Source organism: Stegodyphus dumicola, chromosome 11, assembly GCF_044657685.1.
Source record: "Stegodyphus dumicola isolate Sdum_Otavi_A_Nest chromosome 11, ASM4465768v1".
Lineage (NCBI taxonomy): Eukaryota > Metazoa > Arthropoda > Arachnida > Araneae > Eresidae > Stegodyphus > Stegodyphus dumicola.
This window is the reverse complement of record NC_140778.1, coordinates 108,292,411-108,307,432: the sequence shown is the minus strand read 5'-3', so window position 1 is coordinate 108,307,432 and position 15,022 is coordinate 108,292,411. Positions and strand designations below refer to the sequence as shown.

At 32.2% G+C, this 15,022-nt stretch overlaps 1 protein-coding gene across 7 annotated transcripts in view; it reads left to right on the top strand.

Annotated features, from left to right (window-relative positions):
• Nucleotides 1-15,022, top strand: part of LOC118192466 (equilibrative nucleoside transporter 3-like) — an 83,339-nt gene that overhangs the window by 21,898 nt on the left and 46,419 nt on the right. For 6 of the 7 annotated variants that reach the window (XM_035363446.2, XM_085827066.1, XM_035363445.2 and 3 more), the window contains 3 exons: nt 2,119-2,200; nt 5,522-5,676; nt 8,108-8,202. In XM_035363446.2, the coding sequence (XP_035219337.1) occupies nt 2,119-2,200; nt 5,522-5,676; nt 8,108-8,202 (332 nt within the window). The remainder of the gene's footprint in view (nt 1-2,118; nt 2,201-5,521; nt 5,677-8,107; nt 8,203-15,022) is intronic. The other variant, XM_085827068.1, reaches the window with a different exon arrangement.

The following is a 15,022-nucleotide window of genomic DNA, read 5'->3' as shown; positions in this document are numbered from 1 at the left end:
AAAAAGGGGGTTTTCTTGAAAAAGCTAATTAATTATATAAGATTTGAAATGTTACATTTTGCCATATACATGTCTTTTAAATATAATAATTAAAGCACATACCAAATAATAAAAGATATATTGCCTATGTAAAAAAATTTCCAAAACTGAATTATTTTATTTCTAATTTTTCTTTCACAGCTAATTATTTACAAAAAATGTAGATTAGTTGATAATCTTTTTTCCCCATTTCTTTTTCTTCCTAAGTAGTACACAAGTGCAAATCATCGCTTCCACAATTTAGACTTGTATAGTATAGGCGGACGAGCCTGTTCGTTTAGAAAGTCCTCCATGAATATATCTCACCCCTTAGTCAGATAGCTCTTGTGTGCTTTGCCATATTCAAATCACCTAACCTAACCAATACGGAAGTACTGATCAATTAAGTTAACTATGGTAGAAGGAACAAGGATTTCTGTCTAAAGGATGAGACGTCTTCGGGGAGATTTTATAAGGGTAAAGGACTTCTTTTATATAATACACTGAGATACTCCAATGCAGAGCTTACAGTCATTACATTAAAGTTTAATTTTTTTATAATTTTGTAGTTCATATGAACATTTGCACTTTGTTATAACTAACAAAAGACATTTCTAATGTTATATTTTTAACTGATTGGTACAAACTAATTGATATAAGATCGCTTACATTATAATTTTTATGTTTGTTTACAATTTTAAAGTTTTTAATACTTTTCTAATATCTTGAAATTTTTAATGGTAAACTCTTTAGCTGTTAGTCTGTAATCCAAAAATCTCAGTTTCCAGTATTTTTATTTATTTTATTTTTGATTTTAAACAGTAATAAAAAAGATAGGATAAGACGTACTGTAGGAGAGTGATTGTCTGTGCATGACTGGAAGAGTATGTTTCTTAGGAGACAATACAGGATATAATTTTTATTGATGTCTGTTATAAAATATAATCAGATTTTTTAAATAATTGGAAATTAAAATCAAATTAACATCTTTAGAAAAAAAAAAATCGGCATTTTCTCTGGTTGACTGTTTTGAAAGCAATAAACTGTGTAAACTCTTAAAAATTAAGAGAAAATAACGTCTACCAGATTTTCTAAATTTATATATTTTACTTTTGACTAAGCGAACGGTCTTGGGAAAAAGTTTAACCCAAACTACAAGGAGTACATTGTTAGCTCTTCCGTTTCAAGTTTTAAGTAATGATTCAGGTTTTAAATGTCATCAAATTCGTATGCGTCATATTTAGATTATAGTGAAAAATTTCATATAAATTAAGACAATAACATGCCCTACATTTTACACTACAATGAACTAACAATTTCAACTGCACCTTCATCGCATAAAAAGATTGTTACTTAAAAATATGCTGGAAGTCGCAAGAAGTCGCCAAATGTGCAGCGAATTGGAGGAATTGAATTTCTGCAGGCGGTTTGGTGCATATGGATGAAGAACAGGGTGAAAAGCCATGAAAAGGTCATTCTAGCCTTGTATGTGTTTTCTCAGGTTAGCTTGTCGGAAAGTATAGATCTTCATGTCTTTAATCTTCTTAATCCATACTGGTCGCACAAGTCCAGCTGCATTAGCTGTCATTAAAAATAAAAAATAAAAATAGCAATTAAAAGTAAACTTCAATTTTTCATCAGCTTTTCTGATCTTCTGCTAGCGAAAACTTTCTATTATAGTAATCGTAAAAACATTATCAAGATTGAATATTTTCCAACTCCATATATATTATAAGAAATTTTTGTGTTCACTTCTCCAATAAATGCCAAGCTCTGTAAAGCAGTTTATTATTTTTTTGTAATACTCATTCTGTACTTGTGATAAAATTTTAACTTCTCCACAACCTGATGTCTGGATCACATTCTGAAGAAGACAATCCATTTTCTTCTCAGAAGGTTATCTATTCCTGAGAAAACAATGTGGCAATCTTTTGCCAATTTTGTTGCTCTTTCTAAGGAAGTACAGTAACTAAAGTAGTATAGATTTACAGAAAAAAGCTATGTTCTTTATCTCTTTTTGAAAACAAAATAATTTTATGTCATGTCATCAAAGTTATACCATACTGAAATTAAAATTGTCCCCTTTTTTTTTTTTTCCAGATATAAACTAGTATTTCTGACATTTGGCCTTTTAGGTATTGGAACACTTCTCCCGTGGAATTTTTTTATCACAGCAAATGATGTAAGAATGTTTTAAATACATTTTCCATATTATAGTCATTGTTTCAGGAATAGAATTGGTTATATTATATGCAGTTTCAAAATTTTTAAATTTAACTAAATGCTAATGTTATACATATTACAGTCAAAAGTCGTTAATCCGGACTCGTCGGGACTTCGGCGATTCCGGATTATCGATTTTTCCGGATTATAGATCATCAGTTTAAATCTCGTAAGATGGCATGCAGAAATTCTAAAATTAAAAATATGAAACCGTAATTTATGAAATAAAGAACAATTATGATCTAAAGGGTATCAGAATTTGCAAAAAGAAAAAGCTTAATATTTATTTGTTTACTTTATTAAACATTTCTTTCAATGTAAGTTGTTTAAGTTGCTTCGTTTCATGTGATAATACTTTCTCTTTAATTCTATTAAACAGACATAATTTCTTGTTTAGTTACAAAGTTACGCTGTTCAAGTCCTATAATTGCTGTGTCGAGAACACCGACTAATTTGTCAATCGAAATTTTTTCGTTTTCACTAACCTCTGTCACTTTCTTCGCTATCGGAAGCGAATTATAATGACGAGGAATTTGTTTTAAATCATATCAAAGACGGAGCACATCGAGATGAAATACTAATTTGGTAAGGAATTATAAGCCAAATAAAATAAAAACATCTGCCCTGAAGATAAGGATAGTGTTGACAGATCAACTTCCAATTCATTACGCCGGGCGGCGTTCCCCCGCTGAGCAGCGTGAAATTGATAAACAGATTTCGGATTTCAAAACATACTTTCGCTTTAGATCCTTTACATATTAACAAATATATATGGGAAATTCTATTTGATATAATCGAAAGTTTAAGCTTACTTTTATAAAATTGCATTACAGTCTGCAAAAAATAATAAGCCGGATCCAATTCGAAAATTAAGGAACAACGCAATCATCAACATTAACTGAAATAGATAATTAAATAATTTTAGCTTATACGTCCATTATACATAAAACGCGCACGCGAAAACGTATTCTGCACTTGCGCACACTCATATGCGCAGTCGTAAAAGGTCTTACGCGCACGCGTAAACACCTATGCGCATGTGTCAACGCGGCGCATGCGCAGAAAGTTTTTAGTTTTGAGGTCTCGATTATAGAACATTCCGAATTATGGGTGTCCGAATTAACGACTTTTGACTGTATTTTCCCATTAAGACTGCTGAATGCTAGGAGTTCAACTCTAGGCAAATGGGCTAGCTGCATGGGTGGTTTTCCCCATGTGCAATATGAATATGAATCAGTTTCCCTTAGAAAGTCTACCATTAAAGTATTCTTCCCTCTAGACAAATACCTCTCCTGGGCTTTGCGTATTCAAATAACCTTAAACATGTATTATTGTCCATGTATTTTATTATTATTTATTATTTCATTCATAATATATTATGCCTGTTTTGGCACTTGTGTGCTTTTTATCTTCCTTATGCTTCTGATATTTATTTATGTCTGTTAATGGGCAATGTGAATGCAAGAACATCTCTGTACTAAATAGTAGATTCATAACTAAAATATCCAGACTAAAACCCATGAAACATTAATTACTGTATATTTTTGTAGATAAGAAAAGGTATAAATTTTTGTTAATGTTTTACAGTTTTGACATGTATGTGTCCTATAAAATGATCCCCAGACTATCAATGGCCTATAAATTTAATTTAAATCATCATCTGGAACAAATTTTATTTTCCTGTATCTGACAGTACTGTCTATAGAAGCATGTTTCAAATCATGAACTACAGTGTACTTCTAACATGTTTATTTTCTTGCATCTGACAGCGCCTGTAGAAGCATATGCTGAATCATGAACTCGCATGTATCTGTAGCAAATTTTGTTGTAAATTATATTGGGTGTTCAAACAATTTGTACTGTTAAGTGTAATCAGTGTAAAATTTGTTAAGTGTGGGCCTAATCTTGGAACCAGTGAAAAGAAGGAAATATGAAACAAGCTTCAAGTTTAAAGTCATAAAACAGGCTAAAAAATCGGACAACTGTGCTGCAGCAAATGCTTTCAATATAACAGAGAAGATGGTTAGAGATTGGAGAAAGAATGAAGATCCTATTAAAAAATGCCAATGACAAAGTGTTCTGTGATGAGAGAGATAGCTTGCTGACCAGATTTAGAAATTAACCTTGCAGATTGTTGCAAGAGAGGCAGAATTGTTATGTTGTTGCTAGAAAGAAGTACCAGGTGGTTATAAATAATCTTCCCCTATAAATGGCATCCTAGAGCTCCAATGTGTGAACGGAATGCAACAAAGTTTAGCATATGGGCTATACATAAGATGCGCTCATGGAATTTCTGGAAAAAAATTTTAGTTCCAAACTGTACACTACAGTTTTTTTTTTTTTTTTTTTTGTTTTAAGGAAAAACATGAAATTTAACACAATTAAACAACCAAAATGGAATACAGAAACAATATTAACATTTTTTGTCTAGTTTCTGATCACCTTGTCATCAAACCACATTAAGTAAAGGTAAGGGAGAAACAAAAACAGTTCAGTTTGCAGAAACAAGAACAGATTAGGTCGAAATTGCACAAAAGGAAGAATTGTTAATCGTGTCTAGAACGATGTAAGGAAAAATGCTCTACGTGACTATCCTCATTCACCTGCAAAATTTTAAGTTGATGGACAGTGTTTTCAACAGTAGATCGGAACTGATCAGCTGTGAAGCTTCGTACATAAAGAGGTATGGTGTTCTTTAAGTCATTCAACATTGCAACAACTCCATGATACACCAGACTTTTTAAGTAGCCCCATAATCAGAAATCATACGGAGTTAGATCCGGCAGACGTAGTGGCCATGGATAGGAGCGACTTATAACACGCTCCTCTGTGAAGTGTTGGGGCAATAGCATCTTTACGGACCCATGGATATGTGGGGGCACACCATCCTGCATGGAAATGGTCAATGTAAGGACCCACCTTTACTGTTGTTGCGGCACAACAGATGTTACATTGCTCAAATTAAACTTTAAATATTAAGTTATCTTGAATTTTCTTTCTGTTCCTCTGGGACAGCATATATAAGCAAAATTTGAAAATGGGCCATTAAATTCATATCTTTTATTTAATTTATTATATATTATAAGTTATCGGTTTAAAATTTCATATTTATTATGTTTTAATAAATTCTCCCTCAATACTTTAATGAAAAGTTTTTTATGCCATTGAAAGTCTAAGCAATTAATTTGTATGCTGAATTCTTAAAATTATTATTTTATTATTTTTTATTGATTAAATAATTCAGATCTGTGATCATTATTGTTATTATTTTAAATTTTAGTATTGGATGTACAAGTTCCGTAGTACTTCAAATGGAAGTTGCACTAATCTTCAGAATAAAACGGACCTTCAAGCTGCATTTACTAGTTATTTGACAATGTCAAATAATGTGCCTTATGTTTTATTTCTTATACTTTGTATGTTTTATAATAATAGGTAGGAATTTTTAATTCTTTTTGTGATTTAAAAAATGTAAAATTGTTGAAATAGATTTTATAATGATATGAATGCAAATTATGTTGAATAAATTTGTTAATGTTTAAAAAATGAACTACTTATGAATAGAAAAGTTCATATCTAATCATTTACATTATTATGAAAATCTAGTGGATTCCCTCCCCAGGCTTGTTCTATAATAACCAATGTATACAGTAAATATAAGAAAATTTCTGTTGGGAAATTTTTATGAAGATATTATTTATTATGAACATCAGGAAGACTTTGAAAATTATTTAGATTTACTGCACAAAATTCTAAGCATTAAAAGCTGTTGTACTCATAAAATGGAGTCTATTTGTATATCAATAATTTTGAAGTGTTTGATTTAATCATTTGAAGTTTTCTATTTATTGTACAAAAGTAACTGTAGTGCATAACATTAGTAATGTTTAAAATAATAAATATAAAATAAACATATTATAATGACAATGTTAAAAAGTATTATGCTTGCAGAAAAGTTTGACCATTTTGATGCTTATATTTTGCGTAAATATGAATCCATAAAGCCGTCCATGAAGGCATACTATTCTAAACAGATATCCCCCACATATTTTCCATAATTAAATACATGGTGCAAGATTTTAAATATGGCACCTGATTATATGAGATAAAAGGTAGTACTGGTGCCTACCAATTGAAAACTGGAAAATAAAAGGTATTTTGTCCAGAATGTTTGTATTTTGGGATATCTATTTTAATGTGTGAAAAAGTATAAAATTTGATTTAATATCCAACTTGCTGTGCATTGTCATGTCAAAAGGCATGATTGCTCGCACTGGAAAAAAAAAGCAGTTTAAAAGAAAAAAATACTGTTACTGGTATTCTGAATTGATTAGGCAGTGATAATTTTTTAAAAGTTTCTTGCAGTTTATATGATGTTTTTTAATATGAAAGTGATTGGAATTATTGCTATTAAAGTACACTAATGAGAAATAAGAAATTTTAATATATTTCTGATTAACCATTGTATTTTGTAGAATTTACATCAATAATAAAAACTCACTAGTAAGAACTTATCAGGATTACTGAACCATTTCCTAAAAAGAGCCTTTTTAAAAATAAATTAATAATAATGAAAGGAACTCTACATGTCTCTTATGTGTAAATGCATGTATAAAAGTTAAATATTCAATAAAATGCATTCAATAAAATAGCAAGTTCAACTATTAGCAAAAAACAGTAGAAAAAGAAATGTTATTAATTTACACATTAGTCTAGTACCTCATTTCCCCCTAATCGATATGAGAAAATAAAATATATATATAAATGGGTCCTAAAATTAAACATTATAAATGTACACATAAATAGTAATATCATATAAAATTATATTTATGAGTAGTTTGTTCTTTTTGTTAAACCCGGTTTTCATTAAATGTGCCTAAAGTATGGCATTGCCTCTTGCTTTTCAAGTAGTAAGTGTTTGTACATTTACTGATGCAGTAATGTGTGGAGTTCTGGAAAGATATTTGTGTATCATATGGTAGCTTGATTTTTTTAAATATATATATATATATATTTCATCATTGAAAAAAGCAAACAGTATTTGCTGCTAGCAAATCAAAGAATATTTTCTGATATGAATTTGAGTTATGATTTCTGCAAAATGTTAAATGATCATGTTCCATGGAAACTCTCTTCATTTTTTAAAATTGATTGCTAACTGAGTTTGAAATACTTTTTCTCAGATTGCCTTGTTGATAGGATAGTGAAATGGGCAACTTTATTTGTAATCAGTTGCATAAGCATGCACACTTTTTTTAGTTCTGCATGAAAACTTGTGCATGCTGCGTAGCATGACACTTTGATTACCTTCCTGAATTTTCATGTTATATCTACTGGATACATTGTAGTGATGCTTGTTGAAAGATACCATTCAACCCTTTCATATATTTAAATGAATAAAGCTCAGATTTCTGATTTAGGGAATGTTTTAAGCTGAGAAATCAGTAACTACAGTGAAATTTTTTTTTTGTCATTGCCCTTATTTGGTAAAAGTGCTGTATTTTTAGCCAATAATCCTACTTATGATTAAAAATGAATTTTCTATACTTTTGCTAAAATTTTTCTTTACTTCTGAAGATACCCCCCCTACAAGTTTTATTTTCATTCAAACCCTTGAATTATTTTTTAAATTTTGAATAGTAGTTGAAAGGTCAAACTGAGATCTTTGGTGTGCCAGAACTGTGGCGTATTGCCAATATGTTAAATGACCCTGCACTATATAATCTTATATATATATGTATTTAGATTTCTTTTTATGCTTTACTTTTATATTTATTTAATAAAATACTTTTTTGTAATAGTAGATTGATTGTTCATATATTGTTAAATGTTTTGTTAAAGTATATTTTTCTTCCATATTCACAAGATTTTCTAAGATGCTTCGTGTCATTGCACCATTATTCGTCATGTTTGCTTTATTTTCTATCATCACTGCCTTTGTCCAGATTAATACTGACAAATGTAAGTGTTCTTTACTCTTACTTCATTTGCACATGTGAATTATACAAGTTACATTTCAGTTATACATTATCTTCTGATGTACTGAATCATTGGTACTTCATATATTATAAACATTTTGATAAACATCAAAATATTATTAGTATAAAAAAGTCATGTAAGAGACATTAAGTACTAGAAGCCAACAAAATTTTTAATTGGCTTTTATTAAATTAGCATGAAGGGGGTAAAAAAACCCAAAAGAAGTGTTGAAATTTTGTGCTAGAGTTATTGAACAACAGCTTAAATAACCAACTGAGAAAACAGAAAAGGTGTAATCCTTTTTATATGCATAGTGAATAATTTATTTTCTGATGTGACTGACTGAATATTTTAATATATATTTTATCCATTTTTTTTATTCATGAGTTATTATTCTCCTTTTATTGTCTGATTTTGAATCTTGATGCTAAGCTAGCATATTAGAAGGCTATTCTTAATAGGGATACATAACGATATTTCTTAGTTAAAATAATCTGTAGTATCTAATAATGTTTTACCTTGGATAAACTTGAATTCTTTTTTTTTTTTTAAAGGCAGCATAATGTTGCTACAGCTGAGCAGAAGAGAGCAAAGAAAAGCAAACAAAAAAGTGTGAGATTGTAAAGCAAAGATCTTTTATACCAAGGCATGATTACATTAAATATATAACATCTTGGATCACATTAGAAGAATGCTTACATTAAGTGAATTAAATTTCAGATGCATAATTATTTAATTAGATTTCAGATATATAATTTTAGTCATATAACAGATTAATATTCGGATGCTGGGTTAAGATTTTATCACATTCCAGTAATAATTATATGATATAAATTACACTGGTGTGCAAAAATTAAGTACGAGATGGTTTTTTCAATATAACTTTGTACAAAAGCTTTCCAAATCAACACATTTAATACCGTAAGATCCCCAATACATAAGGACATGAGTAATGTAAGCAACACTTACTAAAAGAGAAATCAGAGGGATAAAAAGAAGCTTTATTGAAAAAGTAGCATGGAGCGCAATGCGAGTGAAGGCCGAAACATCCCTGTGATGGGTGTCCAGCAAGAAACATCCGGTCTTTAATAGGGGATATGATCTCCCCTGACTGCTAGGCAGGTTTCACAGCGTCTGCCCATGCTGAGAATGTGGATGTCAATGAGTTGTTGACGCATTGCTGCCCATTCGTCTTGCAGCGCCAATTGAAGCTCCAGAATTGTTACTGGTGGTAAGGTACGAGCTGCCAAGTGTCTGCCTAGAAAATCCCATACATGCTTGATGGGATTGAGATCCAGAGATCGTGCTGGCCAATCCATACTTTCAATATCCTCATTCTCTAAGAACTGTTCAGCAGCTACTATGCGATGACATGGTGCATTGTTGTCCATGAAAAGGAACTGCGGACCCATAGCACCTCTAAAAAGATGCACATATGGAAGAAGAATCTCGTTACAATAACGGGTCCCGTTGACTGAACCTGCGTCGAAGATGTGAAGGTCTGTACGACTACCAAGCATGATGCCTCCCCAAACGAGAACACCGCCACCTCCATACCTGTCCCTTTCAATGATGTTCGAGGGTTGATTGCGGCTTCCCCACTCTCTCCAGATGAGTATGCGATGAGAATCGCTACTCAGACTGAATCTGCTTTCATCTGTAAAGAGTACTCGTTCCCATTTATTGTCTCTCCAATTCCGGTGTTCCCGGCACCACAGAGAACGCCTTCTCCGATGGGCAGGCGTTAGAGATACACACCGTACAGGGCGTCATGCAAACAGACCACCACTGTGCAGTCTTCTGGCCACGTTAAAACGCGATATCGGTCGTCCTCTCGCCTCTGTCGTGTGTCTAGCAATTTCTCCCACTGTCTGCCGAGTGTTTCTTCTGGCCTGTAAGGCAATATACTGGTCATCTGCGGGTGTGGTTCCTCGTGGACGACCACTACTAAACCCCCGGATAGCTGTTCCTGTAGTTTGAAATTGTCTCCAAAGTCGTGAAACGATGCTGTGAGCAATTCCGAACTCTCCAGCCACACTTGTCACACTGCGGCCTTCCTCCAACTTCCCAATGATTTGACCTCGGGTAAAAGCATCCAGATGTCGTCTAACAGATTGATTATTCGCCATTTCTCACTGAGGCAGCAATTCGGTGTGATTTTAACTGCTATACGGCATGCAATCTCTTTGCCAGAAATACTGATCTTACACTGACAACATGCTTTATACTACTCAGACACTCCCCCATTACGTCTACCTGCATATCTGCGCATGTGCTACCGTACATCACCTTACTTAATCTCCTGATTGGTCTTTCTGTCCGCTCTGCCTCTTCGTTCAGCTGATATGCTAATTTTTCGACTTCGTCCTTAATTTTTGCACACCAGTGTAAATGATAGATCACTTTTCAGAATTACAGGAAGTAAACATTATGTTAGAAAAGTTATTGCTGTGAAGATGTGAGGCAGTGAAGATGGGAGCATGCTCAAATTTAAAAGAGGAGTTAAAGTTCTATTGTTGATTTATTATTAGAAAGATAGATAATTTATATTTTACATATAATTAATATATATGTATAATATGTAAAATATAAAATATTTACCTTATATATGTAATTTTTTCTATAAGTCTGCAAAATCTGAGAGATGGTACCATTGCAATGAGAGGATTCATGCTCTCATTCTTGATTTGAAGTCACATGTATCGAATTGTAAATCTATTCTGTATATAATCTGTGATTAAGAGCTCTTTCAGTTGGCCAGCCGTTGTTATTGCTTACATGATAAAGAAGACAAGTTCTTCAAGATGTTAAAATATTATTAAGAGAAAAATTAGTAGCAAAAACTAAATTAGGTCTTGATAACAAGTCTAAATTTCAGTTAGAACAATTTACAAGTGCATGGGATATGCTGCTGTTGGTTATGATCACTTGTCTGGTATAGTCAGCCCAAGCCCACAAAATTCCTTGTGGCAAGAAGCACTAGAATATGCCTGCCGTTAGCAACAGCTTGAGCACCTTTCAGGTAACAGACCAATTTAGCTCAGTTCCACCCTCAAATTTCATGTAGAGCATTCTGGGGATATGGGTCCAAAGATGTCCCACTCCTGTTGCTTCCACTAAACCACATGAGAGGACCTTCGTTCACCAAATAGCGCCATGCCGCACTGACACTATACATTGACAAACATCCATGCCTTCTCCGGGATTCAAACCCTGTTCCTTCGGCATGGCAGTCAGCAAAACTAACCATTATATTGGTTTGGTGGCACATTAAATTTTCTGCGATTGAATTAAGGCAAGTGATATTGAAGATTATAGTTCTCTTGTTGGCACGATTAAGCAAAGAAATCTTTGAAAATGTTCATGATATAGTGATGAATGATGGGTGAATAAAAGCACACAAAACTTGAAAAACTGTAGTAAGTCTTGACTGCATATATAGTATTTCACATGACCTAGTCAAAACTGTCCTCAAGATTAATAGTGTGTTTAATGACCAAGTAAACACATAAATAAGTGAATATATCTAAGCAAAGTGTAGAATTGTTCTTAAAAATTTAGGTAAATTTTTGTTTCATTGCATAGCAGTTAATGAAATATGGTTACACTTCTACCATCTTTAAAGGAAATAACTTGCAAAAATCACTTACATCAAGCACATTAGCCTGCACTGAAATAAAAATGAAAACTGTTTCATCAACAGAAATGGTTATGATCACTGTTTTGTAGAATGCTCAAGATATAAGCTTTCTTGGTTATTTAGAGTAGTGCAAAAGAATTGTCAAAGAATGCTACTTATTTTTACCGGACTGTTTGCATCTACATTTATGAAAAGAAAGCTATACAGTCAAAAGTCGTTAATTCGGACACCCATAATTCGGAATGATCTATAATCCGGACATCAAAACTAAAAACTTTCTGCGCATGCGCCACGTTGACACATGCGCAGAGGCGTTCACGCGTGCGCGTAAGACCTTTTACGACTGCGCATATGAGTGTGCGCAAGTGCAGAATACGTTTTCGCGTGCGCATTTTATGTATAATGGACTTATAAGCTAAAATTATCTAATTATCTATTTCAGTTAATGTTGATGATTGCGTTGTTCCTTAATTTTCGAATTGCATCCGGCTTATTATTTTTTGCAGACTGTAAGAGCAATTTTATAAAAGTAAGCTTAAACTTTCGATTATATCAAATAGAATTTCCGATATATATTTGTTAATATGTAAAGGATCTAAAGCGAAAGTATGTTTTGAAATCTGAAATCTGTTTATCAATTTCACGCTGCTCGGCGGCGGGCGCCTAATGAATTGGAAGTTGATTTGTCAGCACTATCCTTATCTTCAGCGCAGATGTTTTTATTTTATTTGGCTTATAATTCCTTACCAAATTAGTATTTCATCTCGATGTGCTCCGTCTTTGATATGATTTAAAACAAATTCCTCGTCATTATAATTCGCTTCCGATAGCGAAGAAAGTGACAGAGGTTAGTGAAAACGAAAAAATTTCGATTGACAAATTAGTCGGTGTTCTCGACACAGCAATTATAGGACTTGAACAGCGTAACTTTGTAACTAAACAAGAAATTATGTCTGTTTAATAGAATTAAAGAGAAAGTATTATCACATGAAATGAAGCAACTTAAACAACTTACATTGAAAGAAATGTTTAATAAAGTAAACAAATAAATATTAAGCTTTTTCTTTTTGCAAATTCTGATACCCTTTAGATCATAATTGTTCTTTATTTCATAAATTACGGTTTCATATTTTTAATTTTAGAATTTCTGCATGCCATCTTACGAGATTTAAACTGATGATCTATAATCCGGAAAAATCGATAATCCGGAATCGCCGAAGTCCCGACGAGTCCGGATTAACGACTTTTGACTGTATTTAGCAAGATGTAAAAGGTTCTTCTCCATGACAACAATGATCCAATGCATGCGTTTGCAGTTTTGACCCTGAAGGTATTGGGACTACAATAGGAAAGCTTTTCTAACCTTATGCTTCAGAGCCTTCGAAATATTATTCATTTTTAAATTTTCTATATTAATAAAAAATAAGTGTCAAATTTGGAAGTGTTACTAAACCTAATATATATTTTGTTTTAAAAAAATAGTGCTTTATGGGAAGATGTGAAAAAGTTCAGAAAATCATTAACTGTATCAAGTCCAAAGTTAATTTTGGGTAAAAAAAAAAAAAAAAAAAAAATGCGGGGGCGGGGGGGGGGAACTTTTCTTTCCTCAGTTTTTTATTATATTCAACTTATTGAATTATTACTGTACATGCATATATAGGATGGTAAAAAAGCTTATAATTGCATCTGTGACATATATTATTTATTGGCTGAGGGTGTGATTGAGCTGCGAGATAAACTATTTGTTGCTCTTCTAGATATATGTGGAACATGTCCTATATTGATGACATTGTTGCTACTAAATGCCTCCATAATAGACCATTGTGCAGCTGTTTTTGTTTTATTGCAAAATCAGTTCTACAGTGCACTGAAATATATATTTTGACATACAGTTTAAGCTAAACATATAAAGGAGAATATATAATATGAAAGTGTGTATCTCATATTGTTAGCAGAAATTAGGTATCTTTTATCTCATATTGTATCAGAAATTAGGTAACCCAGAGAGTGGTACAGCCTTTTGGATCTACTTTTGAAGAAATGTATTTTAATAGCATTTGTTTGTTAAATATGTATAATTCATTATTTTAGTCTCTTTTCATTAACTTTCATTCATTAACATAATATTTAGATCAGTAAAGAAGATAAGAAAACAAAATGTACATCAAGTGCAAAAAATTTCATATCCAGATAAAAGTGGCCATGTCACTTGGGGTTAAATAGGAGATCATGGAACTTCTGCCCTACACTTTAAATTCCAAGCTTTGAAGTGTTTTCATGTTTGGTCTATTAAATAATAAAAAGTATCTAATCTGATTCATTAGTGGTAATGCTCCTATAACACTATGGCAGTTTCTTCGGTACTTTTCCATTTTGTTGACGCAGGCGATAAAGTCTTCAGTAATGGTACAATTGATGGCAAACAGAATATCCTCACTGGTAACCTTTTATGCTTCACTTTCAAAATAAATTGCAACCATTTCTTATCAGATTGATTGTTTCTTTCAACACTGGCATACAATTCTGGAACTATCTGGTGTAGAATTTTTACCAGATAGTTCAATTTTATGCCCTAAGGTAATTAAGTCAATTAGGATGCAATCACACCGTTCACTCGAAGGTGAAAATATGGAAAAGGAAAAGTCAAGGGTTAAATTAATCAAGTCTAATGAGAATGCACTAGCGAAGTAAAGCACTGCGGTTTTACATAATTTCTGAGTAAGCTATTTGTACGAATTGAAATAATTCTTGTATTTAAACTTATATTCCAAATTAAGATTTAACTTGAAATTAATGTAGATAATACTGAGATAATTAGATTTTTGTAGCGTAGTTTATGTGAGATGAGATCACTTGGGGTCAAGTGATACGAACTGGCGAATCAGGAGGTTGAACCATAACAATAATAAAATGTTTATCCCTTCAAAATAAAAAAGTCTTAAAACCAACATTCGTTAACCTTTTATATTTGTGTATATTGTATGTTGTCGTCAATAAAGTCTGCTTGGCAAGATTTGCGCCGGCGAAATGGAAAAGCCGTTTCTTCAAATAAAATATGCTTATTCAACCATAGATTTTAAGATAAAAATTAGCTTTAATTTGTAAAAGCTCATATATTTTCCCTTTTAAAATTTAGTTCTTTTTAATTTAAAGATGATAATA